The sequence below is a fragment of the Podarcis muralis genome, chromosome 8 (assembly GCF_964188315.1).
Source record: "Podarcis muralis chromosome 8, rPodMur119.hap1.1, whole genome shotgun sequence".
Taxonomy (NCBI): Eukaryota; Metazoa; Chordata; class Lepidosauria; order Squamata; family Lacertidae; genus Podarcis; species Podarcis muralis.
The window spans coordinates 67,597,362-67,617,386 of NC_135662.1; the positions used below are offsets into that span (position 1 = coordinate 67,597,362).

The 20,025-nt window shown below is 44.0% G+C and overlaps 1 protein-coding gene across 11 annotated transcripts in view; it reads left to right on the plus strand.

The window, feature by feature from the left end:
* PIGN (phosphatidylinositol glycan anchor biosynthesis class N) overlaps nucleotides 1-18,391 on the plus strand; it is a 92,958-nt gene extending 74,567 nt beyond the window's left edge. For 9 of the 11 annotated variants that reach the window (XM_077933332.1, XM_028737889.2, XM_077933330.1 and 6 more), the window contains 4 exons: nucleotides 1,064-1,137; nucleotides 6,354-6,396; nucleotides 8,732-8,784; nucleotides 17,593-18,391. In XM_077933332.1, the coding sequence (XP_077789458.1) occupies nucleotides 1,064-1,137; nucleotides 6,354-6,396; nucleotides 8,732-8,784; nucleotides 17,593-17,716 (294 nt within the window). In that variant the 3' untranslated portion in view covers nucleotides 17,717-18,391. The remainder of the gene's footprint in view (nucleotides 1-1,063; nucleotides 1,138-6,353; nucleotides 6,397-8,731; nucleotides 8,785-17,592) is intronic. The other 2 variants (XR_003707710.2, XM_028737896.2) reach the window with 2 other exon arrangements.
* The last annotated feature ends 1,634 nt before the right edge of the window (nucleotides 18,392-20,025 follow it).

Below are 20,025 nucleotides of genomic sequence, written 5' to 3' on the forward strand. Positions count from 1 at the left end.
AAGGCGCCCGGCGAACTTCCCTGGAGAGAGCATTCCACAGGCGGGGAGCCACTGCAGAGAAGGCCCCATTCTCGTGTTTTAGTGCAGTTTAAAAGAAAGCCGCAAGAAGCGAAAGGGACTGAGAATGAGATAAATTGGGAGCTGACTGATCCATCCGTTCCTGTTCAGGGATACAGCATGTTAAACTGTGTTGCAGAGGGGGAAGCATTGTGGAACAGGTAATGGATTACCCACTATCATCATGCATGTCTCAAGTCACACCTCCGGGCCCAATGAGATAATAACACTGCGCCAGCTCAGACTTCAGAAGATTGTGTTACACCAGCCTTTCCCAACCTGGTGCCCTCCAGCAAGTTCTGTCAGATGCAGATAGGAGTTGTAGCTTTGGAGGGCACCAGGCTCACGAAGGTTGCGCACTGGAAATACCAAACATCACTGCAAGCCAGCATTTACATTTGGAGAAAAACAGAGATTCAGCAAATTGGGAGAAATTTGGAAACTGGATTCTGAGGAACAAAGAAATGAGTGAATTATACCAGTCTAAGAGAAAATGGCTCAGAAATTGGAAACCCCTAGTGGTTTTCTAACTATTGCAGGGGATAGCGACATTGGAAGCTGCCAAAGTTTCCTCGCTGAGAAGAGCAGTAAAGGCAGACAAAATACTGGCAATCTTTCTCGGCAATATGAAGTCGAGAACGTGCCCCAGAAGTTCCTCAGCAGGCAAATTTGTATGGGAAGTGTTCCGTGAAGGTAGAATAATTTGAAGAGCCCTGGCATAACACAGTAGTTTATTTCTAAAATATATACCGCTCTATTAGAATTGTAACAAGGACTATTAATATTCTGATTGCAATGCACAGAACCTACAGGGCCATGACTGAAGGCAACAGGTCTGTTAACTAGATAAAATGTTTGCATTCAAAACGATGGATTTTGTAAAGCCAACCTCAAGATGTGCTTGACTGTCTCTTTGAATACTAGCTATGTTAATTTGTGGCTGTTGGTTGTTTTTTGTTTTCTGCGGTATTTCAATTAGCTTAATGTAATTCCGTGTCCTCGACAGATTGTAATCCCTTTTGTTCTTGTGTCATGTGCCTTTGAAGCTGTTCAAGTCACAACGCAGCTATCCTCAAAAAGGTACAGTAAACGCTTTTACCGAAGCAGCAGTTTCTTGGGGGTTCATTGGGGTGCACGGCGTAAACTGTCTGCAGCTATTTCTTTGTAAATCCCTGCAGTGAGTACAATTATTCTTCATTCACTGGGTTCAAGCTTTATCAAATCTTCGACTATAAAAAAACACTTTTTAAAAAGCTGGTAGTGACTTGAGTTCCTGTTTGCATCTATTTCACATACAGGGCTGGCTGGCCCTGCCATTTGACAGAGTGAAGCAACAGCAGATTTTCAGTTTAATTTATTATTATTATTATTAATATTGTAATATTACTGCAAGAGAAGAGAAGATTTATTTGGGGGGCATTTGCTTCCGTACCCCAGGCTGGAAAATGTCTTGGGCCAGCCCTGTTCCATGGATGTGTATTTTAGATATTACATTAAGACCTGCTCTGAGCTATAGATCTGATACTTGCAGTCCACTACCATAATTGGTACTTCCTTTACAACATTTTGCTCTTTGTCTTCTATATACTACAGCTAAGCACACCTCTTAAGTTCGGCAAAGCATAAAGGTAAAGGTAAAGGTACCCCTGCCCGTACGGGCCAGTCTTAACAGACTCTAGGGTTGTGCGCCCATCTCACTCAAGAGGCCGGGGGCCAGCGCTGTCCGGAGACACTTCCGGGTCACGTGGCCAGCGTGACATCGCTGCTCTGGCGAGCCAGAGCCGCACACGGAAACGCCGTTTACCTTCCCGCTAGTAAGCGGTCCCTATTTATCTACTTGCACCCGGGGGTGCTTTCGAACTGCTAGGTTGGCAGGCGCTGGGACCGAACAACGGGAGCGCACCCCGCCACGGGGATTTGAACCGCCGACCTTTCGATCGGCAAGCCCTAGGCGCTGAGGCTTTTACCCACAGCGCCACCCGCGTCCCATTGGCAAAGCATAGTTCCATGTTTATTGAAGGTTCTTGCTGCTGTCACTGCTATTGATCATGTGAACCCATAAACGATGAAGGCTCTGTGGTTGACTTCCAACCGTCCTATTGTGGTTTTTACTGTGGCGATCACACAGGGTCCCCAGACGTTTCACCGTCTATTGATCCCTGGGCCACCACTTGTACAATACTGAGTCCAGTCAGGTTTAAATTGGAACATAAACTTTTGTTTATTTATTGCAGTTTAACAAGTGTGTGGTTTCATAAACGGTATTGGTCCATTACAATCATGGGGTGCCTATCCAGACCTATAACTTCCACTACCTGCTCTCACTCACTAAACAACCTCTCAGATATTTACTTGTCTTCCTAGCTCCTAACTGTTCCTGACCCAACTTATTTCGCTACACTAACTCAACCTACCCACAGACTCTATCCCAATTCACTCCCACTCCAACCAACCTCCCAACGACCTCTCCTTTCGCCCCTCCCAGAGCTGGTTTTATAGTCCCTCTGACTCCACCCCCCTGGGTTCTGATTGGGTAACTTGTTTAACTAATTCACCTCCAGCACTCTCATATGTTAACATCACAGGCATCGGTCTGTCTCTAGAGATGATGGAGTGTGCCTCTGGGGGTGAAGTCAAACTGCTGCATTTGCAGCACCGAAGTGACTTCCCTGGGGCACAAGAACCTGGGCAGTGTGTATGCAGGTATTGGGCTGCCCAGATGACAAGACCCACCCACCCCCTTGGCCCCATCGATGTGGTCCAAAGGAGAGCAGAACAATACATTTGGCAGGAGTTGCTGAAGAAGGCTACACAGCCCCATCCAACCACCTTAGGGACTCCACTCCAGACTGCCCTATTATATGTATATGTATTTGCCTCTATGTAAAGTAAAGGTAAAGGGACCCCTGACCATTAGGTCCAGTCGTGACCGACTCTGGGGTTGCGGCGCTCATCTCGCTTTACTGGCCGAGGGAGCCGGTATACAGCTTCCAGGTCATGTGGCCAGCATGACTAAGCCGCTTCTGGCGAACCAGAGCAGCGCACGAAAACGCCGTTTACCTTCCCGCTGGAGCGGTACCTATTTATATACTTGCACTTTGACATGCTTTCGAACTGGTAGGTTGGCAGGAGCTGGGACCAAGCGACGGGAGCTCAACCCGTCACGGGGATTCGAACCACCGGCCTTCTGATCTGCAAGTCCTAGGCTCTGTGGTTTAACCCACAGCGCCACCCACATCCCATACCTCTATGGGGTCGCTGTTAAAAGTTTTGGCAGTAATTTTAATGACATGGTGATATCCAGCTGTGCATCTGCTATGCAAAGCCAACTAAGCTTGTAAGCTAATCTGCAGGAACTGGATTTGTCAAATTTATAATGATCTTGTAAGGTATAATTAATTTACCGAGCTGACGCTTGGATCACGTGGCCAGATTCTGCTTTTTTCTCAGAGGGGGATCATTTGTTAGAAGCCACGGTAATAGTCTTGCTCTGTGCTATGGAATAGCACATTTTAATGAAATTTCACACTGTAACTGATAGCGCACTTCTAATTATAATTCTTTACAATTAAATTATTATTACAGTTAATGGCCCATCTCCCTGCTACTAGGTCAGCTGTTTGCAGCGTTGTTTCAGTGCGAGTCGCTGGCAGAGCCAGTCATTAGCAATTTAGAGTGGTGTTCATGTGGCCTAATATTTCAATCACTTAATGAAAAATAAAGATAATGAAAAAGTCTTTAGCTGTATTTCACTTTGCTTGTTCATAGTCCATTTCGTTCCCTGAAATGTGCTTTCCCAAACACAAATGATCTTGTATACCAAAGAGTTGGATAACTAGTTTCTTGTGCCTCGAGGCTAAGTGGAACTCAACACTCAGCCATTCGTGAACTTGGTGGAGGGTGTCTCTATCAGTTATTGGGGCACAAAAGAGAGTGGCTGCCTTATCAGCCTGGAACAAATAAAAATGAAAAGGTTTAGGGAGGCCATTAAGAACTGCCTTGGTTCTCTTGGGAAATATTAGAGTTGTGAACAAGAACTTGTCTCCCTGAGTGGTAGGGAGGCTGCAGCCAAGAGTCCTTTCTGAGAGGATTTGCAAGGGCTCTGACTCAGTTGCTTATAGGTTGAACCACTAGAGCCATTTTCAGTTGCAAATGAGACACCTGAAAGTCAATAATAATAATAATAATAATAATAATAATAATAACAATAATAAAATAATTTTTTATTATTTGTACCCTGCCCTTCTGACTGGGTTGCCCCAGCCACTCTGGGCAGCTTCCAGCATATATAAAAACATTAAAAAGCATCCCTATGCAGGGACGCTGGTGGCGCTGTGGGTAAAAGCCTCAGTGCCTAGGGCTTGCCAATCGAAAGGTCGGCGGTTCGAATCCCCGCGGTGGGGTGCGCTCCCGCTGCTCGGTCCCAGCGCCTGCCAACCTAGCAGTTCGAAAGCACCCCCGGGTGCAAGTAGATAAATAGGGACCGCTTACTAGCGGGAAGGTAAACGGCATTTCCGTGTGCTGCATTGGCTCGCCAGATGCAGCTTGTCACGCTGGCCACGTGACCCGGAAGTGTCTGCGGACAGCGCTGGCCCCCGGCCTCTAGAGTGAGATGGGCGCACAACCCCAGAGTCTGTCAAGACTGGCCCGTACGGGCAGGGGTACCTTTACCTTTACCTTTATGCATGGCTGCCTTCAGATCATCATCATCATCATCACCACCACCACCACTATAATTTTATTATTTATACCCGGCCCATCTGGCTGGGTTTCCCCAGCCTCTCTGGACGGCTTACAGCATATCTAAAAACATAATGTCTTCTAAAGGTTATATAGTTACTCATCTCCTTGACATCTGATGGGAGGGCGTTGCCACAGGGCGGGTGCCACTACCGAGAAGGCCCTCTGCCTGGTTCCCTGTAGCTTCCCTTCCCGCAGCGAGGGAACTGCCAGAAGAATCTCAGAGCTGGACCTCAGTATCTGGGCTGACTTCAGGTACACAGGGCCTGAAGTCAGGCAAAATAATGCAAAGCGTTGCTCTAAAGCATTTCTAATATTAACTTTTTGCCATCACATTTGTATCTTCCAAGGAACTCTGGGCAGTATAGATAGGACTCTCCCTGCTCCTCTAAATACCTTAGACTACATTAGGTTGGATTTCTGTGTTCATTTCCTAACTTAATACAGCCCTTATTACACCCACTTACCTACCTGGAATTATAAGCATCGACTTCCAGCTAAGCTCAACCACGTTTTTAAAGATATAAGCCTAAAGCTGCAGCAATAAAATAAAATGTATCGGGTTTGTTTGGTGTAATACATCATGTTGGCCAGGATGGGGTTTTGTTTTGCCCAAAGTAACTGATTTGGTAATGGCCACAGAACTCAGCTTTGTATAAGGGCCTTTGCTTTCAACATACAGGTTTCTAATCCCTAAAGCTGTGGAAATCACCTTCACAGCAGGTGTGGCAAGTGGTTAGAGCCACTTTCAACAGCCAGGCTCCTTTCAGACCTTTCGGACTACAATTCCTATCATCCACAGCCACCACAGCTGGAAGGCACCTGGCTAGCAAAAGCTGGAATCGAATGTTGGACAAGGATTAGGAAAACCCCATTTCTTACCTCACAGAAGGGCTTTTGCAAGCATAAAATGTGGCAGGTAGTGAGGGAGAAAACGATTCACACAGCCTTGAGCTCTTTGGAGGAAATGAAGGATTTTACTGGGGGGGGGGCAGGAATAAACCTTAAAAAACGTTTGAGCAGTGCTTTGTGACATGTTGGAAATACAGAGAAGCTTAGCAGGGCCACCAGCTAAGCTCTCAGTGCTCTTCTTTTCCTCGTGAGCAGCAGATACAGAACGAAAATTTCAATAATTATCGTGGTTTCTTTTTTCTTTTAAACTCATTATGCCCTCAGCGTTGTGTTACATTTCTAGAAGCTACCTTGAGAAGGCTCTGTCCTAAAAGGTGACTTATCAATCTTGCTGTTAAATAGAATAACAAAGGCTTCCACATAATTCGCTCTGTGAGCAACTGTAGGGAAATGGCCTTCCTTTTAAGCTTGCATTAATACAGAATTTTGATCCCTCCTCCTTAGTTAGCCCAGGATGTGTATATCCCTGGTAACCTAAGACACATAATTCCAAGAAAACAGATGAAAGGAGAACTGAACTGTACCTCTGTAACACTTTTTGTCATATTATTGGGATTCTACGAAGCTTTGTTGTTGCACTGTTGAACTATGAATTATGGTCTTCCTCTGACACACTGTCTCTCTCTCTCTTTTCCCCCCTCCAGGCTTTTTCTCATTGTTCTTGTGATTTCAGACATCATGGCTTTGGTAAGCTACTGTCGGACATTCTGTACAAATAAGATCAAAACCCAGAGAGCTCTGCTAATTCAATCAAGAGAAATCTGAATTAGTTTCAGACTTCAAAGTTTCTGGAACTAGGGCAGGGAACTGAATTGAAACCCCACATAAATTGCAGATGGAAATCCCTCCCTCCCCCACGAACCCCCTTTTCACAATCCTTTGTACATCATCTAATGAATGCATCAGAAGAGACATCATCTTTATTACTTCAGTTCTTCCACAGAGCTATTTTTAAGTTAGCGGTGCTTGGTTTTCACGTATTTCATACTGAATGTTCAAGCCTGTGAGTGAAAAGGGAATGCTAGATGCACCTGGGTGCCCAGTTTAATTTTTCTTCCTTTTCCTCCCTGCCTTCAGAACAAAAGAAAAATATGTCATGGTCTGCCTTAATTTTTCAAGAGAGATGCCTGAATTACCAGACAGGAAGGGACACAAACATGCGTGTGTGTGTGTGCGCGCGCGCACACACACACACACACACACACACACACACACACACACACGAGTTAAGCATGGGGGAAGAACATATTTCAGTATCCATCCTATAATTTCAGAACCACAGTTTGTTAAAATCGAAACTGCTCTCTTTTTTAAATAGAGAAAGGGGAGGAAATGTCACGCAACTCTTTCCCGAAAGCCATTTTTGTTGGCTGTAACGCAATTTACACTTTATGACATGGCTCGAAGGGATGTGTCTCTAAAGCAGTAAGGGGAAAAGGCCTGCTGTTCTTCTGAGATTTTGCTTCCCACATCTCTTACCCTTCCCTGAGGACTTACTTGAAGTGACACCACCTTCTGCTTTTGTTATGTCACAACACCTCCTGCTTTTGTTGTGTCACTTCATGGAGCTGCTGCCATTGGAGAAATGTGCTAGACATCCAAGGCAGTCATAATTTTAATTATAGAGTAGTCAACGAATGTGATTGGGGAGGGGGGAGTGTTAAAGGGAAAAATAAATCTGCATTTCCAGTCTGGGTCCCATTCAGAGATGTTTGCGCTCTCCGTCGCAATAAATAAATTGCCAGAATTGCATGGGGAAATCGCCTGACCTGAATCAGTTCAGGTAATTCCATGTGTTTTCCAAGGCCCAAACTACACACTGCTAAAACCAAGGCAATTACTCCTTCATATATTGCCAATTCAGAACGGGATATTTATTGTGTTGTTGTTTTGTGGGAGGAATTGCGGAAATGACCGTTTGGCAGTTAGAAAACGACTCTGCAGCCCAGAGGCCTGGCTCAGAGTTGAGAAATGGTTTCGCGTCACAGTTAACAACGTTTTCCTCTCGGAATTTGCCGCGTGTAAAGTGTAATTAATTGTAAGAGATGTAAATAGTTTTATCGTTTTGTTCTCATGGTGTCTTTTTAGTGCCCTACTATATTTTTATGTTGTAAATTGCCTTGAACGGTGTTCTCCAAATGGACAGACATTATTGCAAGATATTTGCAGCTGTTGATGGGAGTCCATCTCTGCAGCCTTGCAAAGAGAGCAGTCTTTGCTTCTTCCCCCTAGTGCTGCTGCAGGAGATGTGGCAGATCACACTGTATGCATGACTTTGGGTAGTTCCTTAAGTGTGCATAGGGTTTTACATTATTGGTATAACCAGTAACCATTTAGAACATGATGCACGACACATTCCCACCTCTGCAAGCTGCAACCAACAAATTGGGTTGTAGAACCTGGGTGTGATCACATTGTGGGCTTCCCCACTTTCTTTCTAGACATTGCTAGGGAGGTACAGGGAAGAGACCACAAGATTGCTGCTCTCAGCAATAGCCATACATACTCTAACAATTACAGTGGTACCTCTGGTTATGAACGCTTCTGGTTACACACGCATCGGGTTATGAGCTCCGCTAACCCAGAAGTATTTGCTCCTGGTTGCGACCTTTGCCCCAGGATGCGAGAGGAAATCGCGCGCCGGAGGCACATGCGCAGCAGGAGGCGCCATTAGTGAAAGCGCACCTGAGGTTGAGAACGGTTTCTGGTTACGAACGGACCTCCCGAACAGATTAAGTTCGTAACCGGAGGTACCACTGTACCTTGGCTCAGAGAGTTCATAGCACAGCAGGAATTTGAACCTAGCCCTTTCCTCTTCAAGTCCACTTCCTTAATTGCTTGTATCCTGTCCTGTTTGTTGTTCGGTTAAACATTCTCTGATGAAGCCAGGTCACCTTTTACTTCAAGAATTAAATGCCCCCAAATGAACGCCTGAAACATGTGTTTGAGTCTTGTGATTCTCATTGTGCAACGTTTATTTACCAAACAACATGGTGTTCTTTGTTTTTCTCTCTCACCTTAGCACTTCTTCTTTCTGGTTAAAGATTATGGAAGCTGGCTGGATATTGGAACAAGGTACAAAGCATTTACTTTCCCCACCTCTCCTCCTGCACTGCCTTTTCTTCCTCTTTAGCAGTAACACTGCCTCTAAAATAAACCCAACGATTAAGCTGTTTATTTCTTAGTTCAATCCCTATAGTTAAATGCTGTCTACAGATCAATCAAGGCAAGTGCTTCCATGCTGCATCTACCATCTCCCTTCCTTGCCTATAAATGTTGATGGTGATATATTTTATTTATTAGTGCCCGTTTCTTGCCTTGTTAAGTTGTTTAGTGTTTAACTGCTGTGAAACACTTTGCCTGATGTCCCTTCTCAGCCCAGGTCATCTTGAGAATTTTCATTTCCCATTATTCCCCTTCAGTCATTGTCTTAAAGTAAATACCCTTTTTAACAGAATCGGAGGTATTCTCACCACTCCTCCTCAGCTTAAGAGCTTCCAGTTTGGTTTTTTTAAGTTCACAGAGAGGAGTTTGCTGAATGTTCACAATCAAGTATGGTAAAATAAGTGGCAAATAGGAAGTTTCGTTTCCAAAAATTGTGCAGTTCCCTCTCCTGCTTCCATCAGTACCTTCTTCAACCAATGTGGTCTTGTTCACTTTCTCCCAGAAGTGTTTTGCCTTGAGGGAGATGCCCACAGCCCCGGCATCAGCGGTCATTTAGTTGGGTCCAGGACATGGAGGACAGTATATAGAAGTTATTTCTAGTCAGGCCATCTATATCACCTGCTCTGCGCCTTTTGAGTTATTTATCAGTCGGCAGCGACTTTGGCACACATCCTGCAACTACAAAACACTTTGGACCATTCTCCTCAAAACACTTTTCTTAAGGTGCCATATAATTATTTTATTCAGTGAAGCCATTTCAGGAAACTGGTCTAAGCCCAGAAAACAACAGATACTCTTTCAGAAAGATTCTTTCCTGCCATTATTTTATTTGGCGGTTGGAAAAAGGTCAGTGTTTGTTAAAAAGGGGGTGGGGGGTGGGGAATCCAGTGATTATGTGTGTGGTGAATTTTCCAGAACAGCTAATGATCTCACTACTTCCTTATTATATTTTATACAGTGTATTATTGCGGCATTTATGATCTGCAATATATTTCTCTCATTACTTAACAAGCCTGCCATTTTTTCTGCTTCTCAGTTCATAGATGAGGATGTTAAGTGATACCATACCTTGCTACCAGTCTTAGTGGTACAGCTGCGTACAACAGCCAAACCAATGCAAATCCACCCCCCAAAAACCATAAATTCTCAACTGCCTCTTCAGATATAAGGACAGAAGTACATATCCCCATAAATATGGAGCTGTCTCATAGCGATTTCTCCTCTGTAATATGTAGTAAAACTGATATACTGCCTGTTCTCACCATGTTGTATGTTTCCCCAAACTTGCCAGCACCAGCCAATGATAATGAAGACAATGCCTTTATGACATAGGCAAAGGTTTGAGGGTGGGGTGGGGGGTTTTCTGCACATAATGGAAGGCAAAAAAGAATGCCTCCATCCAGTGTCTTCCTATCCCATAGTCATATCTTTCCAGCAAGTTCAATCCCACTGAATTATATATACGTTATTACTGACCTTCAGCCAAGGAAGAAGAAGTTGTATATTCGACGTTATTGTAATTGTGAACCCCGTCAGATGTACAACATAAAAGGAAATCAAACCTTGCCAAGCTGTTATAACTAGATACTGCCTTTTTGTTCAGCAAACGTGGCTTTTTGTTTCCCTTTAAAATTACAGTGCTACTCCTGCATGAAAACTAATTTTCCAAGCAAAGCTGCCTGCAGGCATTGCAGTACTGGTTGCTGATAGCCTCAGATATATTGGCAGGCTGCCATTATGTGATAACAAATGGAGTAGGAATTGCTTTTAATTGCATTCTATTTGTAGCATGATTTCTTTCCTTCAGCAGCGTTTTTGCTGAACATTTTTTTGGGGTGTGTAACTAAATCTAGAGCAGCATATAAGGGAGAAACGAGTGCCACACAGTACCTGTGACTCCCTCACTCCAGTCCTTTCCAGATGCATTGGTACTGGTTCACACTGTTCATCCACTGATGGCTGCAGCATTAAGTGAGGAGTCGGGTGTGTGAGTGAGCCGTTGCAGATTAAACGCTGCCCACAGAATGATCATATCTCATAGAAATCATAGCACTGAAGAGATGGAAAGGACCACCAGGGTCACCTAGTGCAATGCAGGAATCTTTTTGCCCAACGTGGGGCTCAAACCCACAAACCTGAGATTAAGAGAGCCAGTGTGGTGTAGTGGTTAAGAGCGGTAGTCTCGTAATCTGGTGAACTGGGTTCGCTTCCCCACTCCTCCACATGCAGCTGCTGGGTGACCTTGGGCCAGTCACACTTCTTTGAAGCCTGTCAGCCCCACTCACCTCACAGAGTGTTGTGGGGGAGGAAGGGAAAGGAGATTGTTAGCCGCTTTGAGACTCCTTCGGGTAGTGATAAAGCGGGATATCAAATCCAAACTACTACTACTACTACTCTTCTTCTTCTTCTTCTTCTTCCTGCTCTACCAACTGAGCTATCCCAGGGACAGATTTAGTTTCAGGCAGCTGGTGCCAACCCAGCACTCACCTGTACTCCACTCAGCTGCCTCCCACATCCCCCCAAAAGAGGTCTGACTTCTCACTTAGAAAGCCTGACTAGCACCACCAGTAACACATACACATCCTGTGGCAGAGAAAAGGGAGAGCAATTTCACTGCAAACCACATCAAGGTTACCATCATCCAAGGTGTTATAAGGCAGCGGGAGTTCTGCCACTCACTTTTGAATGATCACATGTCATAAGAAATCGTAGAATTGCAAGAAGGGACCATGGAGGTCATCCAGTTCAATACAGGAATCTCTTTGCCCAATGTGGGTCTTGAACCCACAGTTTTGAGATTCAGACTCTCATGCTCTACAGGCTGAGTTCTACTGCAGGCATCTCTGCAAATGCAGCATTTTCCACTGGAACCAATTCATGCTTTTAGCTGTAGATTGTCACCAGATGATATGTGCAACAGCTCTTACAAGAGTTTTGTTTGATGGCAGTTTTGAAGGTGGGACATTGGAGAAAGCAAAGGGAGGTTTGTTTTTTACTGGTCATTTCTTATTTGGAGTCATTGATTGTGTGTTTTGTTGCCCCATTTCCTCCACCCGTTGCCTACTTTTCCCATTCAGTGCAGTGTTTTTAGTAGTCACTCCTCCCTCCGTAATGTTTACTCCAAAAACTTCTAATACTTATCCATCCATCCTGCCTTTCAACAAAATGACCTTGGTGCAGGTGACAATTCAGGATACAATAAAAGCCAGAGAAGATGCATCCAATTAAAAAAGTAAAACAATACAGTATATCTCCCCATCTGTTCCAGCACAAGCCCTATAAAAAAAATCCTTGGAAGTGCCTAGCATAATATAAACATCTGCAGCTAGCACCAAAAGACAGGTAATGTGGGTGCCAGCCAAGGCTTTAAGAGGGAGCGTATTCTAAAGTTGATGTTCTAGTGCCAAGAAGACCCTCTGGTGAGTCTGATCTCATGGAGTGGGGTGTTGTAAACAACAGAAGTATGGTCCTAAGCAACTCAGGGGTTAAGACTTCAAAACCTACACCTTGCAGAAAGCTTGATCAGCAGCAGTTTTGCAGTCTCTGAACTATCTTCAAGAGTAGCTCTACATAAACGTTCATAAATGTACAAGGCAAACACATACATAAGTATATAAACCACGTCTTTGAAATAGTAAGGGAGAGCAATCCTGAAGCCATTTTGACTCTCCCAAACCATTTTGACCTCAAATATTTCTCTGCAAGGAGGAAGCAAACTGGAAAGCCTCTCCATTGTCTTTTGCTTACCTGTCTTAAGGGCGTATTTGTGTATGAATAGGGTGAGCCTGTGACCTGGATTCAGGAACCAGACAGAGGGCCTTCTCAGTAGTGGCACCCGCCCTGTGGAACGCCCTCACATCAGATGTCAAGGAAATAAGCAGCTATCCTATTTTCAAAAGACATCTGAAGGCAGCCCTGTTTAGGGAAATTTTTAATATTTAATGCTGTATTGTTTTTAACACTTGATGGGGGAAATCAGCAAGGTGGGCAGGGTATAAACAACAACAACAACAACAACAACAACAACAACAACAACAACAACAACAACAACAACAACTAAAAGTATGTACCATCACAAAAGAATGGCCAAGGTAAAGCAATCGGTGACCATTAACAGATATCCTGGCAGACTGCCTCCTTCTATGATGTATGTATGATGTTTTTTGGGGGTGGTCTTGAGCTACAGGGTGGGCAATTTCAAAAGTCTATATAAGGGCTTGCACACCATTGTTCTGGGTTCCTCCTCCCTCCTGCATGTGGTGAGTGAGGACCCTGTTGCAACAGTTAATAAAGATCAGACTTACTAGCTGCTTTGCTTCTCAATATTCTCTGGTTGGCCTCTGTTATTTTCTCCTTCCGATAGGGAACCCTCTGAAGGACTCTATACTGGCTCTGGGATACCCCATAAGGGAAAAGGAGCAGGTTTTTTCTATAAGAAGTCCAAGTGTCCCATCACTTGAGCATGGCTAAGAATAACCAAGCTATTCCTGCCCAATAACAGTCAGAGCTGGAAAAGGGCACTTCACGACACTGAAACCACTTGGGCTTCAAGTGACTGCCTGAAATCCAGGGCTGCTACCCCTAGATTACAGACCTGATCATTTAAGGGGGCGCACCTCCATCCAGAACAGGCTTCCTTCATTTTTCCTGGATGTGGGAGCCATCAAGCCAGAGCACCTTCATGTTGTCAGGATTCATTTTTGGTTCATTGGCCCTAATCCGACTTGTTTCCATTGCAACAGAGGGCACTTCAACTCTTCCACTCCTGGCTTTTTAAAAATTATTTTTGTGTTAGGGCTGATTTACTTCCCTCTTTTCTGCAGCCGCTTTATATAGGAGTAGTTATGTCAACATTCTGGCCCACTGAGAAGGCTGAAATCCAATGAGTATTACACAGGCTTTCTCACTTCCCCTTTGAACATACTTCCTTAAACCACATTGCAGGGGCTTTTCAGGTGGCTCAGCTGTTTTTGTTCTCTTATTTCATTTCAAAGCAGTTACTTACAAGTTTCGTTCTCCTCTTTGCAACATGCACGATTTGTAAAGTTCCCCGTTCTTCTATGCGTGTCCACACCTTTTTTTTGCATAGACATTTAATCTTGTCCTTATTGTCTTTTTCTTCCTCTCTCTTCCCTTGCGTTCCTTTTGTCAGACAGTAAAAACTTTTTGTTCATGATCAGAATTAAAACCTGTTGCGCGAATGATGGGTTGGATCTAGAGAGCTGAGTAGGATCAGGTCTAATCTAAACACGACAGAGTCTGGCTCCAGCCTCTATCTGGCACCTAGCAGTAGTGCTGTATTTCCAGAGCATCTTCTGTAGGCGTCCAGAAACAGCTTTTTAATGTCCATCCTTTTTTGTAATGAGAAGATAACAAAAAATGTGAAAGCCACATCTTGGGGGTTCCCCACCACCAAATTTAAGGAGGTTATGGCTTACTAAGGTGTCCTTAAAATGTTACACTAGTGCTATGGGGTGTCCTTGGATGACATAGGGGGTGACAAGTTGTATGGGTCTTTCCAGCAGTGTCAGATTTATGTATAAGATAAACAAGCGATAGCTTAGGGCCCCACTCTCTTGCCCCCCCCCCATCCCTCCCCCATTAATATACTTCTTAATTGTATTTCAGTTCAACACTTACTTTTATAAAATACATATGTGCAAATAGCTTTAGATACCTATTAGGTCCATAAATTACCATTACAGCATATATTCAACAGTCTAAAATGGTGTTTCACTTGTATCTTTTGAATGAGGAATCCCGCAATGGGAATCAGAAGGTGTTTAAACTTCTAAGAAAGGTGGTTCCGTGATGCAGTAGCCAGCCATCTCAAATCCCACTGATGCTCATCATGCAGTCCTGACTTAATGTGAGCAATGTCAAAATCACGCTGGGTCCTTTGTCCTGGTTAGCAGCTCCATTTGCAAGCTTTAATTAGCATGAGGGTAATGTATTGTCCAGACTCTGTTAAGCAGCTGTATCTCAGTCGTAGAACGAACTCTTTGTATATATGCAGCCCAGATTCAATCCCTATTCTCGAATGCAGTTATTTGCCATTCCAAATAGTTCTCTTCCTCTTTTAAGGTTCAGAATTGTTGCTCTCAGTAAATTTTCACAAATTTAAAATTACCATTAACAGAAGAAACCTATTCTCTCAATTCATTTGGGAGGCCCAAGATTCTTACAGTTTGGATCAGCATAAAGTCTACTGGCATCTTACTTTCACTGTTAACGCCATCTCTCTTTGTAAAGACAGTTGGATAAATTGAACACTTGAATCTATAGCGCACCACAATTTCTCACAACTAGCGTGGCAGGTTTAACAAATTTTAATAGATGTTTGCTTCAGCTTGTGGTCCATCTCTGACATCCGTTGTCTTTGTAGCATTTCCTGCTAGAGTTTTCAATTTTGTGTTCCATTTTGGCAAATTTAGCCGTTAAGTACGATTGACTTGCATCCAGCGCTTGCAAAAAAAGGAAAGCAGGTTTCACAACCAGTCTTTCCCTTTCCCTCTGCCCCCATGCAGCCACTTTTAATTCACAGAAAGCCTCTCCAGATGTGTCTATATGTCCTGATTAGCATGGACTGTGTTGCACAGAACTGCAGTGCTAGGTGGAATCGCTTTAAATCAGATGGAGAGGTCTTTTTTGCAGTTCTGGAATAGAGTTCTAGACATAAGATGGAATGAACGAGAAAGGGTGGAGTTGTTTAATTTATGATTTAAAGTAATAAACCTCAATTACTACTTTCTGGGTCCATTTCAATGCTAAACGCCGAATAATCAACACAGTCAATTATGAGTAGAATAGCTATTTGTTATTGGACTTGGGAGTCTCAGTGGTGTGCCTGGCATTTAACTGAATTCTCCTGAAGACAACAGATATTTTCCATTGACTGAGTAGATTCTCTAGAGCTGTGTAGTCTGAACTTCTGGCTCCATATGAGCGAACAAACTATGAAGTCATGAACTCCTTTTAATTATTCAAAGTAATTAAAATTTCATCCAAGTTCTCAAAGGATAAAAACACTAATTAGAATATTCATCAAAGGATCTGCATTTTTTAAAACAAACAAACACACACACACACACCAAAAAACCCCAAAAACCCTTGATTTGTAAATGTAAAGAGTTGTGCTTTTCCCCCCGGTTGGCAGCTTGTGCTTTGGGGAGGTGATGAAGGCTAAGATGCAGTTCTGAGGATAAAACTCCATTGAAAGCTTTAAACAAAAATCCAGCAACAATTCTCTTTTAAGCCATTGGGGGGGGGGGGGGGAGAGAATTCAGCCTAACCAGCTGGGTTGCAAGATTAGCTTTTTCTCCCAAGACAGGCTCACGTTATCAGTTCATTGTAAGCATTCCTGTGAACTGCAAAGTCCAAAGGGTGCTGACCAGGCTGTTCAAGCAATGCCTTCTGCCCTTTGACAAACCAGGTTGAATATTATCAGCCTCTGAACTTGCACCTTCTCTGTGGAATTGGAGTGGTGGCAGCAGCAGGTAGTGGCAGCAGCTAGCAGTTCTATGGGCTGTTTCTTTTTAGCTGTAACTGAGGGGAGGGAGGGAGCTCCATAGTTTTCTTAAAGAACAATGCGGCTCATCGGCTAAAAGTTCAGCTAGAGAGTTCTTCTCATGCTTGATTAGTTTGCCAGCGATTCAGATCAACTCTCATGAGGCCACCAAGCGTCCTAACTAATAATATTGGAGCTAATGTTCTTGTTTCATTCTAGTCAGTATTCCAATTTCTCCCATTAATGACTATCTACTTTGACGAACTGTGTTTATTCCACATCTTAACCATTAGGTAATCTGCCTTTGCTCTAGGAGGACAGAGAACTGCTTAGAAGCATATATTGGTGTTAATGTCCAAAACTGGTGTTGGCTTACTTTAGGGACTTGCCACTAATAAATATAGGATCTAAACCTTTAGGCAGAAACCCATAGAATTGTGGAGTTGGAAGGCGAGTCATGTATTCCCACCTCCTGCGATTCAGGCATCTCAACTAAGTCACACATGACAGATGGCCATCCAACCTCTGCTTAAAAACCACCAAGATCATGAAACTCTCATGTGTTAATGGAGTGCACTTCCTTCCTGCCCAGAAAATAAGCTGTTGATACTTTTGTCTGTTGCATCAGAGTTGGAAAGTGTTATGTACTGAAGTTCTCACCCTGGGCCAGCAGGGGGATACTGTAGATAGTTTTCACTCAGGTCCACATATGCAAATAAGGGATTGAAAGTGACGTTCAGTGATTGGATAGTTACAGAAAATAGTTACAGTTGCGTTGTAGTGGAGCTCTATATAAGCAGTCTGGCTGAACCCTTCCGTTCAGTTCTGTTCTGGCCTGTGAATAAACAAGAGCTGTTTGAAGAATCACTGTGTCGTCTGATATGTTCACCCACAACTTAACAGAAAGGACCCTGAGGACCATCTTACTCCAACCCCCTGTAATACAGGAATATGCAGCTGTCCCGTACGGGGATTGAACCTGCACCCTTGGTGTTATCAGCACCATGCTCTAGCCAACTGAGCTATCCAGGCAAAGTCTGTATTGCTATGGCCAGTGATGAACACAGCTAATAAACAGATGCTCATTATTGAACATCCTGTTTAGGAGAGCGATCAATATTGTGTCCCTCTAATGTTGTCGGTAAACTTTGTTTCCTTTTGTTGATTTAAAATCTGTTGCTGTCTCACCCATGATTTTCTCTCTGTTGCAGCATTAGCCACTACGTCGTTGCAATGTCTTTTACCATCTTCCTGCTGCTTTTGAGTGGAGTGGCTCAGCTGCTCACTACGAAGAGACTAGCACTTTGGAAAGAAGCTAAGCACCATTCCTTGTGACGGATGGGGTAGAGAGGTCCGTACCCTTGGAAACTGCAACCTCCCTGAGTGACAGGTGGAGTTATGAGACTGGCTGCCAGAAACACCGAAAGAACTCGATGCTACAGGCAACAACACCAACCAGCTCTTTTCTCTTTGGAATTGTACCTCCCCCCCCCCTTTTAAAAGAAGAGGGAAAGAGACACAGCCACAAGTCTCTTGCCAAAAACTGAATATATGGTCCGCTTCAATGTTGGAAGATGAGTGCTGTTTATGATTTTTCCAGAGAGATTCAAATGGGTGACAAGGAAATAAACTGGCTCTGTAACTAGGCCCAAAAGGCACAGGAGAGCAATCCAAAGGCCTACAGAATATTGCCCTTTGTCCACAGTCTGCTTCTGGACCAAATCTTGGACTGGTCAGCTTGCTTAGAATTTTTTTTGGTGGCTATTTCTCACTTCTGATGTGTTAAGATCAACTTTAGAGGCTTGTGTATAATGGGAGGAGACTAAAACATGAATTTTGCTACCTTTAAAAACATATGGGTTGTATGTGCGAGTGAGAGATTAATTAATTCCTGTTTTAAAAGAAGATGCTGCAGATTATTTTTTCTATGATTAATTTTATAGGATGCACTTGAAAAGAACTCTCTCTGTCCGCTCAAACTGAAGCTTAAATAAAAGGAGGAGGAACCACTACGACAAAGGAGAGATTTCATTTGTCAGAATCTCAGCAACAGCCCTGTGAGCCAAGTTAGGCTGAAGGACAGTGACTTGCCTAAGGCCAATTTAAGGAGCTGCAGATCTGAGCAGAGATTGAAACCCAGCCCCTCCCCCCCATTCAAGCTCTGTTCATTACACTGAGACAACATGTGCCCTCTTAAGTAGAACTGGCAAGCTGTTAAAGCTCCGGAGAATGAAAAGCTTTTGCATTTGGAATCCCACTTCACTTGGTAACCAAACCTAGGAAGCCGTATCGCATACTGGAATTCACAATGCCAGCAGGCTGAGAAATGGTATATATTTTGCACCTAATGCTTTCATAGGGACGTGGGTGGCGTTGTGGGTTAAAACCACAGAGCCTAGGACTTGCCGATCAGAAGGTCGGTGGTTCGAATCCCCGCGACGGGGTGAGCTCCCGTTGCTCGGTCCCAGCTCCTGCCAACCTAGCAGTTTGAAAGCACGAAGTGCTAGTAGATAAATAGATACTGCTCCAGCGGAAAGGTAAACGGCATTTCCATGCGCTGCTCTGGTTCGCCAGAAGCAGCTTAGTCATGCTGGCCACATGACCCGGAAGCTGTACGCCGGCTCCCTCGGCCAATAAAGCGAGACAAGCGCCACAACCCCAGAGTCGGCCACAACTGGACCTAATGGTCAGGGGTCCCTTTACGTTTACCTTTAATGCTTTCATGGGTAGTTGCTCAGATAAACACTTTGCCATCAGCTTCTACACAATGCACCCGTTGGACAGTCAGAGCATTTTTGTGCCTCAGCTCAACTTGCTCTTGTTTTAGTGCAGGTTGGCATGATCCTATACCTGAATACTCGGAAGTCAGCCCTCATTGAGTTCAATGGGACCTGCTTGCAGAGAAGTGGGTGTTGCAGTAGGAGTCTTAGAACGCATCTGTATTGGGTTATCTTGCTTTCTGTGTCTAGACTCGTTTGCTTTCGCTGCGATGAACGAGTTGTGGGTATTGTTATTTAAATTCTGTGCTGCTTAAAGCCAAAATAGCCATTTACCAAGTACAGTGGTACCTCTAGATACGCACACCTCTGGTTGCGTATCTTTCAGGATGCGAACGCGGCAAACCCAGAAGTATTTTCCTGGGTTTTGCACTGTGCACATGCACAGAAGAAGCATCTCTGGTTGCGAATTCCTTGGAATGCAGCCGGAGCTCCAGAATGGATCCCGTTCACAACTGGAGATACCACTGTATAAAAATCTGTTACGCAGACGTTAAAATATCCCGAATCAAAATGCACAATAAAACAATCCAATTTAAGACACAGCTATTAAAATGAACAGGTGGCCCAAGTTCAAGCAATCAAAGGAATGCCTCTATTGTATGATTTCAATCTGTCTTGGACATACGATCTATGGAAATACTGTTTGTATTATAAGTGGACGTTCGCCTAACCAATCACAACAGATGGCAGAGTCATCTGTAGGAATCGAGACTGTAGGAATAGTAGCCTCCCATAGCTCTGAGAAAGAAAGTACATATAAAATCCATGAAACATGCATGCCATGCTGGCTGCCAGTATTGGAGCATGCCAGCAAGGGATTCATCCTGTACCGCTTTAGCCCCTTGGCTCTGTGGCATTAAAGCC